At 38.8% G+C, this 18,711-nt stretch overlaps 2 protein-coding genes across 4 annotated transcripts; both read right to left on the bottom strand.

The window, feature by feature from the left end:
- Positions 1-11,879: 11,879 nt before the first annotated feature.
- On the bottom strand, positions 11,880-13,363 carry LOC116920873 (homeobox protein Hox-A5a). Its single transcript, XM_032927027.2, has 2 exons — positions 12,672-13,363; positions 11,880-12,483 (listed from the first exon to the last, which is right to left on the bottom strand). Exons 1-2 carry the CDS (start codon positions 13,237-13,239, stop codon positions 12,032-12,034), a joined length of 1,020 nt encoding a protein of 339 aa, XP_032782918.1. The 5' UTR covers positions 13,240-13,363; the 3' UTR covers positions 11,880-12,031.
- A 2,853-nt stretch (positions 13,364-16,216) lies between these two features.
- On the bottom strand, positions 16,217-18,232 carry LOC116921872 (BRISC complex subunit FAM175B). 3 transcript variants are annotated; one of them, XM_045176030.1, is made up of 7 exons: positions 18,093-18,232; positions 17,825-17,936; positions 17,620-17,710; positions 17,324-17,403; positions 17,030-17,244; positions 16,790-16,927; positions 16,217-16,723 (listed from the first exon to the last, which is right to left on the bottom strand). In XM_045176030.1, the coding sequence occupies exons 2-7, from the start codon at positions 17,894-17,896 to the stop codon at positions 16,351-16,353; spliced, it is 969 nt and encodes a 322-aa protein (XP_045031965.1). In that variant the 5' UTR covers positions 17,897-17,936; positions 18,093-18,232; the 3' UTR covers positions 16,217-16,350. The 3 variants fall into 3 exon arrangements, with proteins under 3 accessions (XP_045031965.1, XP_045031968.1, XP_045031966.1); XM_045176033.1 differs by having other exon boundaries at positions 17,825-17,933; positions 18,093-18,159; XM_045176031.1 differs by having other exon boundaries at positions 17,825-17,956; positions 18,093-18,109.
- Positions 18,233-18,711: the final 479 nt, after the last annotated feature.

Below are 18,711 nucleotides of genomic sequence, written 5' to 3' on the forward strand. Positions count from 1 at the left end.
TTATCTACGAAACATATTTCATCCTCGTCCGTGAAAAACATTTCATGATGTAACGGTCCACTCAAAATTGAAAAACGTTGTTTTAATTTGCCAATCACCCTTTCCACATGAATTCTTACTTTAGAGAGTGTGCGAGACTCTAATTAAATTTCAAAGCAATCAATAATTGAGATGCAGCGCTCAAAATGTTCAAGAAAAACCATCGGAAGTGTAGCTTTTACTTCTCGTTCCCCCGGCCAAAATAGAAATGTTGGTACGAATACTTGATACATGCCTGTGACCCAAATGTGCACATATTTAGAGACGGTAGACTTTGCTATGTTAAATCGATGTCCAAGAACTTCAAGCCTGAGATTTAAACGTTATTTTACTAGGGTTAGGACAAACTGTTGGAAATGCGTAAGGACTTCTAGTGGATGTGGTTTCGGAGCAGATTGTTCGATTATGTCAAATAAGGCAATTAATTTTTCATAGGAGTCGATGCCAGTGTAAAATTTACAACGCTTGTCATTATTAATAATGAATTTACTTATGTCAATCTGTAAACTGACAGTTGGCTGGCACTATTTATCTAAAATTGCCAATGCTTTTTTGTTTGAGGTTGCACCAAACTGGGAGAAATAACTATCAAAGATGGCAACCTCGAACCACTCTATAGGGTTACACTGCTGGGTTTATTTGGATATATTTGGTTTAAGGATTTTGCCGAGCATGATAATACATCGCTTCTAGTAGTATATTTATCCAGAGCCTGTTTTATTCCTAATTGTAACACTGGCAGCGTTTCTTGCTGCTGCAAGATTTCCCTTTTTTTATTTCTGTTGTTCGGTTAGGCATAAAAACGTAGTTACATTGCGTAGTTAAGCAAGTGCCTTCGGACTGAGCACAATTTTTGGTTCATTTGGGGGAGCTTGGCTCAACTGGTGAGATTTTTAATTTGTTTTATTTCTTATCGGTATCACAAAAAAAACTTAACTTGTTGAAGTTTTTAATCGCTAGATGGCTGTTGTGTCCATGCATGTTGGAAAAAGCATGTAGGAAGTACTGAAGTGTATTGGCGCGCCAGCTAAGCACAGGTTGAGCTAAATTAAGCACGCATCAAAATCTTACCAATTTTTTTATAATACAATTGAAAGTTACAAACTTCCGCCATTCGTCAGCGATTAAAGAAGATGTACATTAGCCTACACATACAAATACTTATAGGACGTTAATTGAAATCGATGGTCATTAAACCGAAAGGATCATACCCCTAATTTCCTTTAAAAAAGAAACGCAACGCTGTCGCTGACCATATAACACAATCAAAGTATCCAGCTAAAAATGAGTTGACGTAGTCACCGTCACTGTAGGGTAACCACATTGTATTGTTGATAGTGGCCATTTGTTAAGGAGGATATTACTAATTCAGAATTATTCTTGCATTTTACATCTTATACTAGGGAGTTTTCCTTCAATAACAACGAAACCATGATAATATTCTGCATTTCTCAAATTTTATTGCATTTTTGTTGCGATTAACGCAAGTCTCAGGCAAGATTACGATTTATGTTCTCACGCTTGGAGCCGGATAATAGCGTTTCTCGATGATCTACATCAATGCTTTTCTAATTTACACTTTGAAAAAAAACAATGCACTTGTGGTCGAGAGCTGGTTATGCTTTGACGAATATGCTTATTGAGAATTCATACAGTCAATTGATCCATGGATGTGTCGGTAACGATCTTGCCGTAGCCTTAAAGCTTGTTATCTTTATTTGAAATGGTTTACGACACGGTTGGTTTTCGTTTTGGTCTTCCTCCTTAACGGCTCCACCATGCAAGGCTCATTATGTCGACATTTTTCGAAATAAACCCAGCCATGCAACGAGGCTTCTCTACTTTATTTAGATATTTTAAACTTTTCTTTAAAACTGTTCATCTATAGTGCCCTATACGTACGGACGTATAGCGCCAGGTTGGCGAGTCCCAGTGACCTAGCTTTCAGACTAGGTTCTCTGAATAAAAATGAAACACCAGCCACCACTATATCCATGACTCGCACATGGGCACCAAAAAGTTCGTCTACATGGCGCCGCAAAGTTTCTTTCCAGCCTACGGAAGAGCTGGAAACTAGTGGGAGAAACAAAAAAAGTTACTCTCTTGGGGTGGGATGTGCCGTGACGTCAGTCACCAGTCGAAATAAAAACCCTAAAAGGCGATGTGATTTCAAGATAAACGAAAATAAGCGGAAGAGACCACCATCAGCGTCTATATGTGCACCGCTCGTCTTGGGTTGAGTGAAGTATTTCATACACCTCCATCTTAGTGAAGTAGCCATGTTTAGTCCCCACGCAACTTATATGAAACTAATAAGCATCGTAAGAGAAAGGTTCATCGTCGCCATGACTCATCCATGCAGCCAATGCTACCTTGTAGTTTTGTACCCCTAACCGGAGTTTCTGAAACTATTGGATGATAAGGAACTGGGGTTCGGCTTTGACAAGTCAACAGGTCCATATCTATATATGTCGTTGACTACAAATTAGAATGTTAACGCGACAGCCTATAGCTACGCATTCCTTTTGATCTGTGTAACCCCTGCTAGCTCAAATGTCAAATTTAACTAAGAAATACCACGCACTTTTCTTTGTGTGTGTATGTTATTTTGTATGTTATTTTGTTTGTTGGTTTTTTTTTTTGTTTTTTTTTCGTGTTTTTTTTTTTTTCATTTATTTGTTACCGTCAAGCGTCTGACAAGAGCTAGGAATTGAGCAGCCGTTCTGTATATAAAGAAAAGCTCGTTTATATCCCATATGAATCATGTCTTTTAATAATATCAGGAGAAAGGACAAGGATGATGCATATCACTTGATGAAATAGTTACGCATTTGAGTCAAAAGCAGTATATATATGTGCTGACTTGCGAGTTCAAAAGAAAATCAAATAACGAAAAAAGAAGAAAAACTAATGATACATAACTCCCTCCCCTCTGCTGCCTCCCCCTGCCATCCCATTGATGATTCTTTGCTGGGCTTCTCGCTTTCGTCTCCTTTTAAAGGGGTGCGCGCTGGGCCAACGACCGCCTACTGGCTGATCCCAGCGCCAGTCCATACGGGCCGCACCCCCTTGGGTTTGATCTGTATAATTATCATCATCTTTCCAAAGTGGAACTGCCTCACTACATCATTGTGATCCCCATGGAACGACCTCCTACTTTGCTTGTATTCCTTTCTTGATTTTTGATTCTGTTTTGATTTACGTTTAACTTATAGCATAGTCGATCAATATATATATATATTGATATATATATGCAGCGAAAATCGAACGCCATTTCACATAGCTTTTTCACTTGGAACTGAATCTTTATTATCACTTACGCATTTATTCATTAGCTGTAATTTACTATTTTGTGTTCGGGTCAAATGAATTTTAAGAAAGTTTAATGTTGCCCTATATAATGAATGGTCTTTTTTAAAATTGTACCTTCATTCAGCGCTGTCTTAAAAATGAAAAAATAATAGGCAAACGATGCTTCTGTTTTTCTTTCTTTCTTTCTTTTATTTATTTATTTTTTTTTTAAAGAGGGTAATAGAAAAATAATCAAGACCGCTATTTTAATTTTTCGTAGCGCTTCCGTTGCTTGTTCCTCGTCGTTCTACTGTTTTGGAAGCTAGAACGCAACCTTTTCTCCTCCATCATTCCGTAGCGTAAATAACGATAAGTATCCGAAAAAAGAAACCCCTGCTGTTATTAGCTCACCGTGCCGCCGACTATATTCCTCGCCAGCATCCATTAATACTGTGGACGCTTTGTGATAAATGGATGAACAAACCTTTGCCAGACATACTATATATTGCACAACTGGCCCATTTTCGATAGTATATTTTATTGCGCATGTTCGACGTCGGCTTGATTTATACAACAGTACGTATAGCTATATAACGTCCGCCAGTGTGTCTATACAGTGCTGGTATTCGTATGCGAGGGTGGTGTCAATAATAAACCGCAATTTTTTTCTGCCAGTATCGAATACGCTGTAGGCTATATCTACACTAAATGGCCCACTTTTCTTTTATGGATGCGCACGATGTTGTTCATTTTATTAGAATTTTAATTCTAATGCTCACTTTTCGAAAATGTTGCGTCTTTTATTTATCTTCGGAATATTCTGGCGGTGGATTTTTTAAATATCAAAATACATAAAAAGGGATCGTACAGTAGGCAAAGCCTCCATTTTCTTTTAAAGAGAAACGAGAGTAAGACTCATTAAGGTAGCGAGATTAGAAACGATTGGCTTATAGAATTAAGAGACAAGGGACATTGAGATTGTTTTCTAACATAAAGCAAAACACACACACACACAAAAACAGCAGGTATATTTGACGAAAGGCAGGCGCCACAAGGTCAGGATCGCTTTCAGGTTCTGAGGCAAGTCAAACTGTCTCTCTGTGGTACACCTTCTACGTAGAGTAGACTACATACACACATATATAAATATACGTACAGATGTATGGGGCCCATATATAGCCAAGGGATGGAAATGTACACGAGATCTGATTGAATATATATACCTGTTGTCGCCGCGCCTGCTGCCGTATAGTTTGGTGGTTCCAAAAGTCGGGGGCCCTCGGTTACCTAGACTTTTCCATTTACATCGTCTAGCCACGTGTTCATTAAGCGTGCGCCACTAGTCTGCCACAATTCCCACCTGTTGACAGCCTCCTAATGCACTTACTCTGCTACCTATACTATATACGCTATATAGATATACATATATACGGTTAAGCACCCGTTCCATCGGCCTCATCTTCTCCCAACATATATACCAGCATCGACTTGGTCTCGCTAAATTGGCGAAGCAGCGCCAAAATGAAATCAGCAACTCCCTTTTGTTTTGACCATCGTATTCACCTGAGCCTTCCTTGCTCCATAATATCGCCTCCCTCCTGTGGGTGACTCCTTCATGTCGCGACTTGTGTACGGGTCCCTACGTTTATACTACCACAAAAGTGCTTTCATTTCGAGTCGCTCATAGATTCAGATCTACTATATATACCGTATAGCTTTTTTTCTTCTTCTTCTTCTTCTTCATCTTCTTCTTCTTCTTCTTCTACTTCTTCTTCTTCCCTGTATGTACATCATCAATATTAGGGGCACTGTCTCGCTCAAATCTCTTTTGGCTTTTTGTTGACAGTTCACCATCAAATGCGATACCGTGATTCCAATCAACGAAGAGTGATGATGCATGTCCTCCCCCCCCCCCTTCTCCTATCCTCTGCATGGTGTATCGACTTTTTTGGGTGATGACTTCTTGCGTTAGCGACTCCCTTATTTTTATTGTTCATTTTTTTCGTTCCAAAAATCATCTGTGCATACGCAAAGGGTTTCATTGAATCCTGAACGATATTTTATTTGTTTATTCGTGACGAACCATCATAATTATTGACATCCTGATCAAGCAAATAGATGAGCTTGTCCAATGTTGAGACACATTCAGTTTCTTTTTTATTTGCCACGAGCAATATATTTATTTCTGACATTAACCTTTAACAGTAAGGGAACTGGAAACAATTGGAGCAAACATTCGAAGAGCTCTCAATAGGATATCATCGCGTTTAATTCCACAAAGTGGATGGAGAAACATTCCACCTTCTTCGTACCGCTTCGTATACAAGATTCTTTGCTATAACTTTCGTTAGGATTCTTTACTTTATTCGAAATGCACATAGCTCACAAAAATGCAATCGGAATTAAGGAAGAAGAAAAAAAAAAAAAATAAGAAAAAAGGAGAAGACGTCATGGAGGAATGACCCAGCGGGGATACGAGATCAAAGGGTGGGGGCTTACGGCTGACCAGTTTTCAATGGATGAAGCTACAGAGGGGGATTTCTCCAGTTTACATGTATACTGTTTCTCTATGAGCTATAAATGAATCTATACAAGAGTCAGCATAGACAGCAGCATTCCATTGCCACGTTTTTGTTTCGCTTTTTTTTTCTTTTTCTTTTTCGTTCATGAATAATCAAATTGGCTTGGCATCGAATCCGTTGCTTCATGCCGTTATAGCGCCCTCGGTGGGGATGCCGTCGTCATTCGTAAAAAGATGGCTAGCAGTGGAGAATAAAACAAATCAGACCTTCTGAAATGCTCGTCGAATATTCTTACCGCTTTCTCTTGGCCATTTTGGTCGGCGCAAAGGGAACACGGTCGGCGATGAACCGTATCTCGATTTACACAATAAAAATCGTATTGCGTTGCTGTCTTTTCAACCTTGGTGGCGTCACGAGGCCATACGTTTTCCCATGTTTTAAATAGATTTTTCTTTTTTATAGCCGTCATTAGTTAATACACAGCAGTGCCACTGCTGCGCTCTTTCCCTTGAATTCTCTTTCCTCTAGACTTACTTATGTGATTCATTCCTGAAGCTTTTGGCTTCTGCATTTCACGGTCTCATTACAGTCCTGTGATTACAGTAGACTACGTCATGTTAGGTTATTCACATTTAGTTAATCTAATGTGTGCTGTTGATTGCTATTATTTTTTTATCTGGCATTAAATTCATTTTGATTTGATTTTAAGACTCTACTGTGTAAGAATATTTTATTTTCTTTTTTTTTCTTTTAACAAAAAAGAATTTTTGAATGCTCTGATTTCGGCCATCTCTCATCTTGTCCGCTTTGACTATAGGTCTATAGCCTATCTCGACAAATGCCTGAGTTGCGTTACAAGCCTCCGACTTGTATAGACTCTTAATCATGATGAGTCGCTGAATGGAATGAGGTATTTACGCTACAAGGTTAGCCGGTCTATTGTTTCGTTGGCGAAGAGGGGGCAATTGTGCGTGCGCGAGTGCGCGCGCCGATTTCACGCTCCAACAACGGAATCGAAGTGGAAGACGACGGCGAACAATGAGAACGGCAAGAAAAGCGAAGGCCGACCTAGGGGCTACTGAATAATATCGAATACTTGGTAGATTAGGTCCTTATGATAATACAAATAGATAGCAAACCAACATTCTTTTTGTTAAAGTCCGTTTTAGCCGCCTTTTGTAGCACCCCTTTCCGAAGGATCGCCCACCGTTATAGCGTTTTGCTTGCAAGAGAACTTCAGATCTCTTTCAATAACATTCCCTCTTGTAATTGTTTAGAAAGGGGGATAGCTTCAGTTGCCGATTTCCAATTTGTCAAGTAGATGTGGGGGGAAAAAATGCGTGCATATAATATAACCGGTCGTGAGAGATGTAAATCAATACAAGTATCGGATCATAATACATTGAAGAGTCTGATCAACCACTTAATGCGAAATGCAGCGGTAAATCCTCTTGTGTATATTATCGACTGAAAAGCTTCGTAGACCAAACGTCACCATCCTTATAGTCGCTTCCCCCTATACAGCTGGATGCTTTATGAATAGTGGGGATGGATAACGCCTGGTCGTAACTTCAGTCACGGTTAGATTTCATAAGAACGATTATCCATAGTGGTATATATATACATACATATATACCGCAGGGTATATTTTGTCCGTTTTTTTATTTTTTTTTATTTATTAATATCTTTTTTGTTGTTGTTGCTATTTTCATTTTTAATTTTGTCGTCTGATAATCGGCTCCAGGACGTTACGGCAATAATCATAATTTGCGTATAGAAACGAAAGAAATTTCTCCGCTTGTCGATGCGACACACGCACTTTCTGGCAATGTCATTGATAAACCCATTTTCTTTGATGCCGGCAAAGTTGTCATCGCCAACGTTTTTTAGAGGAAACAAAATGCTTAAGAAGAAAAGGTTGAAAAAGAAATGAATGAATACCGCAAGGTATATTACGTAATGTCTTTACAGAAGCAATCTATTCGCCATCACAACTATGATTTAAGAATTTCAAAAAAAAAAAAGAAAAAGAAAAACATAAAATCTCTTTTGTCAAATGAGTTGGTACTTTGGCAACTGTTCAGTTTTGTGTGTGTGTGTGGCCAGTATCACAAAGGGTGATTTATTGTACAGCTCTGTAATCGGTACTTCATCTAAACCTCACCCGTTAAGGCTTTAATGACGTCGCTTAGAGATAACGAAACTTAACGTTGGCTTATGACTGTAAATTCTCCGTGCTTTTCCTTTTCTCTACTGCGTGCATTCCTTAAAATAGGAACCTGATGTACGCTCTTCCGCAAATAGCAGATTAAGTAGACAATTCTGTGTCGAAATAAACCGAAATAAACGAACAGGAACTCAACACAAGTTGGGGGAAAACCTTTTTCTTCTTCGTCTGCTTGAGACATTTGTCTGAATAATATTGACAGTATATAGCCTATACATTCGTAGTTACTGTACATAGAACATTCTTTGTTGGTCTACGCACAATTTTTCAGTTTTCCTTCTTTTTTTTGTGATTTTCAATCGGCTTGTTTTTCCAGGAAATAAGTGCGCTATAAGTTAGATACACTCAGATCTCGGTAAATGGATGAGTTTGAAGTGTTTATAGGCTAGATAGATTTCGGTAAATTGTTAAGCGATCGAGTATAGATTTAAAGGCTATATCAACGTTTGAGTTGACTGTTTGCCATTCTGGTTCTTTAACAAGAAAGGACAAAGGAGTGCTGGGTTGATCGATCAACGACAACGAGCCCGCCCCTCTCCTACCCAATAACTCTGCTTCCCTCCTCTCATCGCTCTCTCTCTCGCTCTCTGTGTGGCTCCGCTCGCTCGTTGCGCTTTATTCTTTCCTCTTCATGTATCTTTGAGGTTACCCTTATACCTTTATTACCAAAGTTCTCGTGTGGGCGGGTTATAAAGCTCAGCCTTTCGACATTGCCGCTCGGCGCGTGTATAAACATATGAGAAAATTCCTCGCATAGCTACCGGAACAAAAGAACATCAACACACAACACACACTGAACAGTGAAACGGTAGGCTATTGCTGGCCATGATGGGGACTCGAGAATCCGACGCAGAAACTCGGCCTCAAAGTGGCTTTTCTTTTTTAACTCTATTGCTATACGATTATACCCATACGCGTGCCTACATGTCCTTTGTGTTTAGTAACTATAGTCTACTCAGACAATAAAAAAAACAGAAGCCCTTAAGTGGGTTTTGCATCGTCTTGTCGAGAAATATACCATATTAGATGTAGACTATAGACAACGGATATATTGGCCGTTTAACTGCGTCCAACGATAACGCTGTTTCGAATAGCGTTGAATTCAATACAAGTAGTAGCTACTCTTCGAGTTGGAGAGCTTTTTTTTTTTAGCCTAACGTAGTTTCTCAGTTTAAATTTTTGATTTTAAACCTGAAGAATCTGTTTCCGAAATGATCATTTCAAGCACAACACCCAAGCAAATCCGTTGCTGGTCTTTCATAATGTCGATATAGCTAAAAACCGAATATTTTCGAGAGAAACCAATCAATTATTTTCAAGGAGATAAAAAATATTGTACTTCATTGGGTTTCGAATACATGTAATGTGTAACACAGGACGTCTAATTCAATCTGATTAGACTACAGAATAAACTTCGTATGATGCCCTTCAGCATGTGTTTCAAGAAGATCTAATGCTTCGTTTGTTCGCTTCTTGTAAACGGTTGGATTTAAAACACCAGTTACTGGGGAAAACCCAAAAAAGTAGACAATTTTATTGTTTATCTTAATCAAAGCTTTTAAATTTTCCATTCTGGTCACGTAACAGTAGAGCGACGAGATAGGAGAGACAACACGTTAAACACGTAGGGCCTCCGGTTCATTTGAAGAGCGCATGTGAGTGATGATGTTGCTGAAGAGTAGGTGACCGCGCGGCAATTTGTTGATCATAAATAACACACCAGCATCCTGGTCGTCATTTTAGTAGTGGCAGTGTATTTATTATTATCGAGCGTTTGTGCGTGCCTTGATGCCCGGGTGCACATATTTGACTTTTTTTTTCCCCTTTTTTTTTTTATATATATGTATATTTTTTCTTTTTGTTATTATTCCTCTCTTAGGGTGGATTATATGAGAAAGTGAAAAGAGGGAGGTGACCTGCATATTTAATAATGTGAAGAGGCAATTTGCTGTGTAATACCGTGCGCGAGGCAAAACGGTGCACCCACACAACACGACACGCATGACTGGTTTCTATTGGCGGCTGCCACTTATAGCGCAGCGCGCACAGCTCCGGCATTCTACCGAGTCAAAGTCATGCCGTCAGAACATCTCTCATCTATCAAGCAACAACGAATATAAGGCACCGGGCGCAAGTGGAAGCTGCCATACAGAAAACGATATACGGCGCGAGCTCATAACTTGCAAACTTCAAAGAAAATTTTGTTTCATCATTGTCCCTGTCTCTTTCTCTCTCTCTCCCTCGTGCTCTGGTTTAAAAGGTTCCTTTCCAAAGACGATGATGGCAAAAATGGAAGGTGGTCCTTTTTCATACAGGAGAACAACCTTTTTAGACAAAGAGCTGAATGCGTCGGCTAATTTGTCTAGTTACAAACGCGGAATTCTAGGATTTTTGTCTTATCTGATATTTCTTTTTGTCTCCCTAAATTCCCCTTCTGAATGGGCGGTATTTTGTGTGTGTGTGTGTGTGCTACTCAGCTTATTGAAAATGACTTCATAAATCTGATAGAACAGAAACGAGATTAGTAAACTACATTTATAAACTAGGCTATTCTTAAATATTTGCATCCTTTTTCTGGCCCTTGTGATCATTTTTATAATTATGAAAACATCGTAATACGCAAACTGCTTTCACGAGGTGGGCATTGACGTACGGTATTATGAAAAGAAAGTGTTGTTTTCGAAGCTGTGGCTCTATTATTGGATTTCCTCTTTTTTGTTACGAAGACGAGCTTGACAGTTCTTCATTAGGACGAAAGGCGATGAACTGACAATGCTTGCATGAAGGCGTAATAGTCAACTGTGATGGCTGAAGAAAATAAGCTAGAAGACCTTTGACTTTACTTCATCAGACCTTAAATAGCCTAAGTTAATACACTTGTTTAAACAATATGTATAAGAAGTAGAGCCTTTCTTATCCCAGTTGAATGTGAAAATGTTTTGTCTTCAAAGAATTGATCTACAAACAACAGAAAGTTCAGCTATTTCCCCATCTGCTTTATTGCAGCACCCTAAAATAAGAAAAAAAAAATCTAATATGAGTATCACTATTTATATAGACCATCAGATTTAACTTCCGATCGTAGGCTAGGCTACTCAAACTTTCGACATACGAAAAGCACCAAGTTTTGTCCTTTGGGTTTCTAATATTGATCTCTATATAGCCTACTGTATCAAACTTTAGCTTATGCACTTGCCGGTAGAGGCTTAGTTCAATTCCCTTTTTCCTTCGCACATCATCCGTTTATAACTGTTTTACCAGTCTGATTATCACAAATAATGAAGAGCTGAATTACAGCAGTGACAAAAATTGTTTCCTTCATATGTGACAAAATTCAAGCCACTTGTTTTCTGAAATTAACCTATACATGAACTATTTCCATCTGAAAAGGTAGCTATAGGTTATTGTATATATCAGACTTTACACTATATAACACGACTGGCGGCTCTTATAGCCCTAGATAGGCTCATCGAGTTTGATAAACGTTTGGGAATAGTATAGCTCATAGGCTTTGCAGGCGAAAGGTCTCCTTAGAAAGAAAAAGAAAAAAACAAAACAAAAAAACAAAAAAACACACTTATAAAAAAAAAAAAAAAAAAAAAAAAGGCCAGTCTGTTTGTAGCCCTCTTTCTTAAATACCTTTCTAATTACCTTTAGTCTCTTGTCTGGAGCCAGACCGATTTTAGATGCGAAAGTCGCAGACAACAACTGTGTATCCCTGTCTAAAACGGAAAACAAAAACGGTTTGTGTAGACTATAGTACAGTATACCTATACATATAAACGGAGAGATAACGTTTCTTTTTTTGTAGTCGAACGGATATAAGATTTTATTACGTTAGACTTTTGCTCTTTGCAGAGCCACGGTGAACATATGTACAAGTGAAATGGGTAATGATATAGCATCTACATTCGATTTGAACAAGGACAACAGAAAATGGAAACAGCCATTTTTAATCGGAAAATGACTCCGAGTGGTCGTCGTCGGCTGCATTGGCCGACCTGAGATGATGATGTGCTAGTTGGTCTTGCGATAAATGCGGTTGATCTTCAAACTGGCGCCAGGTGACGAGTCTCATCTGTTGAGATTCAAGATGCTGCTTGCGCCACTTGATGCGTCGGTTTTGGAACCAAACTTTCACCTGAGATTCAGACAAACGGAGGCTGGCGGCCAACACCAATCGCTCCGGTCCGACCATGTACTGTTGTCGGGCGAATTCCGCCTCCAATCGTTCTAACTGTTCCGCACTAAAGATGGTTCGAACTCGTTTCGCTCTCGGAGAAGACGATGACGCAGGCAGAGAAGACGCGCATGACAGCAACATCGACGGCGGAGAAGATTGCGGTGAATCTGACGGCGACATTTGCTGCTGCTGGCAACCTGGTGATCCGCTTCGATGATGTTCTGCAAACAACCACGGAAATAGAGAATAAGTTTATTATAATTTGCATGTATGTGCATATGAATAACGGACTATTGATGTTTTTCGTTTATGGTGGAGACTTTACTGAAAATCTTTTTTGCGAATATTGCCAATGGAAATACGGGTAGGTCTACGCTCGAACGATATATACGATTTATATGACACATACCTTGCGAAGAGAAATATTTGGCTGCATCGGCGGACTCGAAACAAGAGGCGGCGAACTCCTCGAGGCCGAGGATAGCATCGATTGTGAATGATTTACTCCTTTTTTGGCTGGCAGCAAGAGGTTCCGGCTGAGCAAGTTGACGTTTGTTAGCGTTGGTTGACGTTGGCGAGCGATCACCGGCGTTCGTTGTGCAAAAATCCAAAGGAAATGCGGTGGAAAAATCGGGGCTCGTGTCAGTCACCGAATGAGGAGAATCCGGTTGAGCAAGTGGATGATTCGTGAAATTGTTCGTGACCGACGATTGGGGAGAGAAAGATGGCGAGTAGGTCGGCGTTGTCGGCGTGAGTGGTGAGCAGCGTGACGGATACTTTGTGGTCATGTTGGACATCTCGTTCATTTGGCCGAGGGACAGAGAGGCTAAAGCAGAGCTGTAGGCAGCCCAGGTGGATGTCGAAGGCCACAAGTTAAGCGGCTCGACCGCAACACGCTTGTTAGACGATGCTACAACTGATGATTGTTGCTGAATCCAACTCGTTGGTGAAACCGGTGAACTGGCTGAAGAAGACATTTTTTTTATTCCCCGGCGCTATATAGCTATTGTTCAACTTTGGCGGTGAATTAAAAATGACCAGCAAGTGGAGGAAGGAACTTTTGCGGAGTAACTTTGGAAACTTCGTAGCCGAATGAACGTTCAGTAGCTCGCTGACAGTTCTTTATACATGGAGAAATGGTGCGTTGTGGACTATAGACTCTAGAAGCACCTCCCTTCCGTCTATCCCGTCCTCCATGGGAGGGGAGGGGCGGGATATGTTTGCATGGACGAGCAGTAGAGTGGGGCCAACTAAAAAACAGTTCAGCCTTTCGTCCGGAAGCACGCGAGGGCGTGTACTCCGCTGGAACCAATAAGAAGTGAAATACTTGCTTGTGAACCTCTACGCTGGAAACTCAATGAGCATGGCTGTTTGCATCTTAGGAACGAAGACAGATTGTGTGGTCCTCGCAGTGCGAAATTGTATTTTGGAAATTCATAATCGATCTGGGTTTCGTCGTTGTTTCTTCGCAGTTTGTTTTGGGATTTAACGCAATTCACGCGCTATGAAAATTTGGAATAAATTACAATAAAGTATTCACTCTTTTTCAAATATAACGTGGTAATTGCGGTATATGCAGTAAGTATAAAGGATAATAATAATTAACGCAGAGTGTTGTAGCGCACATGAAAACGCGTTTGAGGATGGATGGGATGCTGCTGTCTTTCGGCCTTTGGATCAGACAAACACAGAAGCAAGTCGACCAGAAATGTTCTAATTACGCCGACCGTTTGGAACAAATAGCTGACTCTCGCACCCCATATTGTACGGCCACGGCTGAGAAATTCATTATATTCTACTGGCTATAGTAGCGGCGGTCAGCATCGTATCATGCTTGACTGTGTCAATTAGACGGCATACGATGAAGGCGCTCGCCGTTATACAGTATCATTTGATGCAAGCATTTCGAAATGCTACCCCATGTTCTACAGATATTAGGTGTAGTTGCTGTTGGAAACAATTCTGCTGATTAAACGATAAAGTCGGCAGATAGACATATACACAAGAGCGGATGGTACAAAGTTACAAATGGTGAAAAAAAAAGGAGTTTTCGGCTCATTTTGAGATCGTATTAATCGTCGCCTTCCGAAGAGGAGTTGGCACCAATTATCCTCTCGTACAACTTACAGGCGTTAATATTGAATGTGAAGAGCGATAAAGGGGCCTTGACTGAGGGGCACCGTTCTACGAGACTTTGCTCAAAGGCTTAGTAAGAAAATAGCCGTTAGAATCAACCATTTAACCAACAATCAGTCAACAATCCTTCGAAATCCAAACAAGAATCACTTAATTTTCACTAGAAATAATGCAAAGTTTGTATTGATTTCAATTTGAATAACAAAAATGCAAACTGTCGTCCCTGTCAAAATAAACAAAACTAAATGTATTTGAAATTATTGCCTAAAAAATCTTTTATTATTAACTACTGCAGATGGCTCGATGCTATAGAGGTTAAAAACTATAAGGCGAACTTCATGAGACTTTCATTATGCCGTTTATGGTGATCGATAGTAACACTTGAATCCTGTTTTTCTGTGTTTCCCTAAATCTACAAATTAACGCTCAAGTTTTTGTTTGGTTAACCGTCTCGTATAATCCTGTCTAAACATGCATAGAAATAATGGAAAAGAAGCGATACAACACATGCTGTGCTGTATGTTTGAGTAGTCTACCGTGACGTCATCACTCCCTCAGGAAGTGGTTGACTGCTGTGTACGGAAGAGTAACAGAGTGTGGAAACAAGACGAAACAAAGACGAGAGCTTTAATATATATCTTAGCTTCTTCATATTATATCAAAAGCGCTTGGACATATTTCCTTTCTTGATTTCTCACGCTGATTCCGTAACGTCGCAACTCGCATGTATCGGATTTCTACATCCACTAGCATCATGTCAAAAGAGACTTGCCTGTTGTAAAAACAGTTTTCTACGTTTCCTTTCTAGCACAATTTGACATTTACATTTACTCAATGAAAATGTGTGAAAAAAAATAGACAGAAGGCGGAGATCAGTTTTAAAATGCACTCTGAAACTTCCGTTGACGGACAGAGCGTTGGTAATGAGAACACCGAAATTTTAGTAACCAAAGACCTTACGTGTGGCACAACCCGGAAAATTCTTGGCAGGATAATAGAATACTTAGCCTATTCATTGCAAACGAAAAAAAGTAAAGGGCTAATATTTTGTAATAGTACGTACTACTCTTTTTCATTTGTTTTTAATTCAGGCCTATCACTCGTATACACTGAGTAGGTCTACGATTGTTGACTGTTACCTTTATGCCTTTATCCCAATAAAATTTTTAAGTGGTTACGGCTCTATAGTTCATATATGGCTTTGCTACTGACTTAAACACGTCGCCTGGTAGAAACTGGAAATGATACAACATTGCAAGTTAAGATGTCAGAATCCCTAATGCAGGTTCCGAGATTCGACAAAAGTAATAGAAACCCTTGTATACAATGATACCAGGATCCTTCTCAACATATCGCAATCGCAGTAAAGGAAAAGAATTGTTGCTAATTACATCATAAATCAAAGCTGCGCTTTCACTACTAATAGAATCACAGGTCTAATGGTACGTTAGCTTACGATTAGCAAAGTTTTCTTTAAGAGATTTTCTTTTTCCCGGACGTGTTCATGCAAAAATATTCAATTATAAGCTATATGTAACATCATTTATTTATATAACTATTTTGGTTGTTATCCTGCAATTAAAAAGAATATAAAAATAATCTAGCCTTGATGCGAAATGAATAAAATTTTGTTTCCTTTTGTGCAGCTCTTTCAAGCCTTAATTTTGGGGTTACTTAAAACTATTTAATACATGACACATGACCAGTGCATACCCTCGAACTCTCCCGCTACACTTGCATCAGTCTTCCAATATATTATTATTGAGACCTGCATATTCTGTGCAACGATTTTAATATTCTACCTGCATTAACAATCTGTCACAATAAAAAGGCTGTACATTTATTTGATGAGCAAACATGTTGATTATATTATGGTTGTCGCGTTTCACATCTGATATGAGTGAAATATTCTAGGTCACCTTCGAATTCAATCGATGAATTAGTTAAGACATTTAATATTCTTGAGAAGAAGTTTTAGACGGAGAGGCGCTTTGATCAAACGACTTGTGAAATGTTGTTGACGGTATTGAAGTTTCCGAAGTGTCATTTCTCTCTTGAATACACAAAGAAGAAAGTCTACTACGATTACGACGACTCGAAGAAGGAATGGAATTATTTGACAATGGGTCCTCTGCTGAAACATCTTTTCGGTCATCGTTCGTTTCCATTAAGCTCGCATCGCCACCTCCCGCTGCTTCCAAACTAGTAATCTGACGTTTTACTTGGGCAATTTCAGAGCTAATCTTAGCTATCCTTTCCAAAGACTCTATCAGGTAGTTGTGAGCACTTTTGAAAACAGCTTCAATGAGTTTTTCATCAGTCAACCTATTTGAATAAAGAAAGACAAGTTTCAACCAATGACAAGATGTGGAAAGATGGAAGAGTAAGTACCCCTTATTTTTATGTTGTTCTTCAAACAATGATAGTAAGCCAGGCTCAAGCGTAGGTAATGATCTGTATGGAGATTTCTTGGAGAGACTTGCTTCCTGATTCCAGTTCAGTATAGATCCAATCAAGGGGACCCATTTTCTATAAAGAAGAAATATATAAAAGATGACTACACTGCAGCAACACCCATAACACGGAGAGATGTTTTTTTTCATTAAAGAAACAGAAAAGAAACAATAGTACCTTCTTATGTTATCAAACTGAAAGAATTTGGCCTGAAATTCACGTGTAATGCTAGACTGATTGATCGCGTCTTGAACTAAAACAAACACAAATCTTTGGGCAGAATTTAGGTTGAATTGTTCATTCAGTTTAGTGTGCAAGGCTGTTTCACGAAAAGATGGTTTGAGGAGGCAATTCCTTCTGCCACAGAACCAACCTACAACAACAGAATCACCCTGAAAATTTTAAATACCTATATATAAATATTTATGTGATTTGAGAGTATTTAATAATAAACAATGATAATATCATTACCTGCTGTGGAAACAACATCTCATTTTCAAATGAATCAAATAGTTTTGAAGTTAGAGAACAAGGAAAGACTCCGGAAACCCCTAAGATTAAAATATACGTTAACATCATATTATGAATAAAAAAAACACTTGAACAGCAATCTGAAATAACATTTGATTACATTATTAGCATGCAATTAATAGTTCATTAAAGTAATCAGCAGCTACAAAACACATGATAAAGTTTTGAATAAAGAAGAAAGAGTACTTTAAATAAATATAAGACTTCCACACATGATGTCACAGATGCCAACTCACTTATTATAGTCTCTTGTTTAACACAATGTTCACTTGAATCTGATATTATTTCAACCTGTTTCTCCACAAATGTTCCAAGAAGAAATCCTTCCTGCAAACAGATAATATTCAGTTATAAAACAAATTCTTGATTGAAATTCAGGTTAATATTGACCACTGAAATCATAACTTTGTTTTTGTTTAAATCTCTGAAGAATCAACTTACTGTCAAGCATGATGAAACTGAAAAATAGAGAAAAGAAAGAGCTGGACCCGTGACTTGTACTGAATAGTTCATGTTTTAAAAAAGATCCTTGAAATGCTCTGCACTAGACCTACTAATAACTATTTCATTAATCTGAAAAAAACATAAATAAACATTATCCATGGACTACTAAAACTTATGGATAGGATTCTTCGGCAATTCCTATGTCGGCCATGTTATTTTTTTTTTTTTTATTAAATTTAACATTAAAAAATAATTATTGACTTACCAAACATAACAGAAAATTAACCCTTAATCACGATATAATAGTAAGGTACACTATCGCCTATCCCAAAACCAGCGTGTGTTTACTAAGTGGTTTCAGGACTCCCCGCTAGGTTCGCTAGTCTAGGAGGCCGGTCGTCTGGAGGGGTGATAGGGCAAAATACCTTTTTTTATTTTTAGAATTTTTTATTATCAGTTCGTGTGCTAGAAAAGTAAATCCACTAAGGCTAATTTTCATTCCCGATTTTTTGGGACTAAAATCAGAATGACGGTGCAATTTGGGAATTTTTTATTTATGTTTTAAATTCACCCTATTTTGAAAAATTGCGCCGTTTGAGCTGATGACTAGGAGGAGGGGATTACCCACTACCCGTTAAGCCGCACCGACCTCCCCATAAAAATGGCTAACCGGTTTACCATTCGAGTAATTTCTTTTTAAGCAATATTTTTACAGAAATGGATAGAAATTATCAAGAGCTATCCATTTTGTAAATTTTTTAAAATTTTTTACTAATTGTTTTCCCGATTATGATTTTTATTGGGGCAGGAAGTTCCCTGCTATCCGTCAAACCACACCGACCTACAAAAAAATAGCCAATAGAGCAGTAAAACATCCTGCGTTG

Source organism: Daphnia magna, linkage group LG7, assembly GCF_020631705.1.
Source record: "Daphnia magna isolate NIES linkage group LG7, ASM2063170v1.1, whole genome shotgun sequence".
Classification (NCBI taxonomy): Eukaryota; Metazoa; Arthropoda; class Branchiopoda; order Diplostraca; family Daphniidae; genus Daphnia; species Daphnia magna.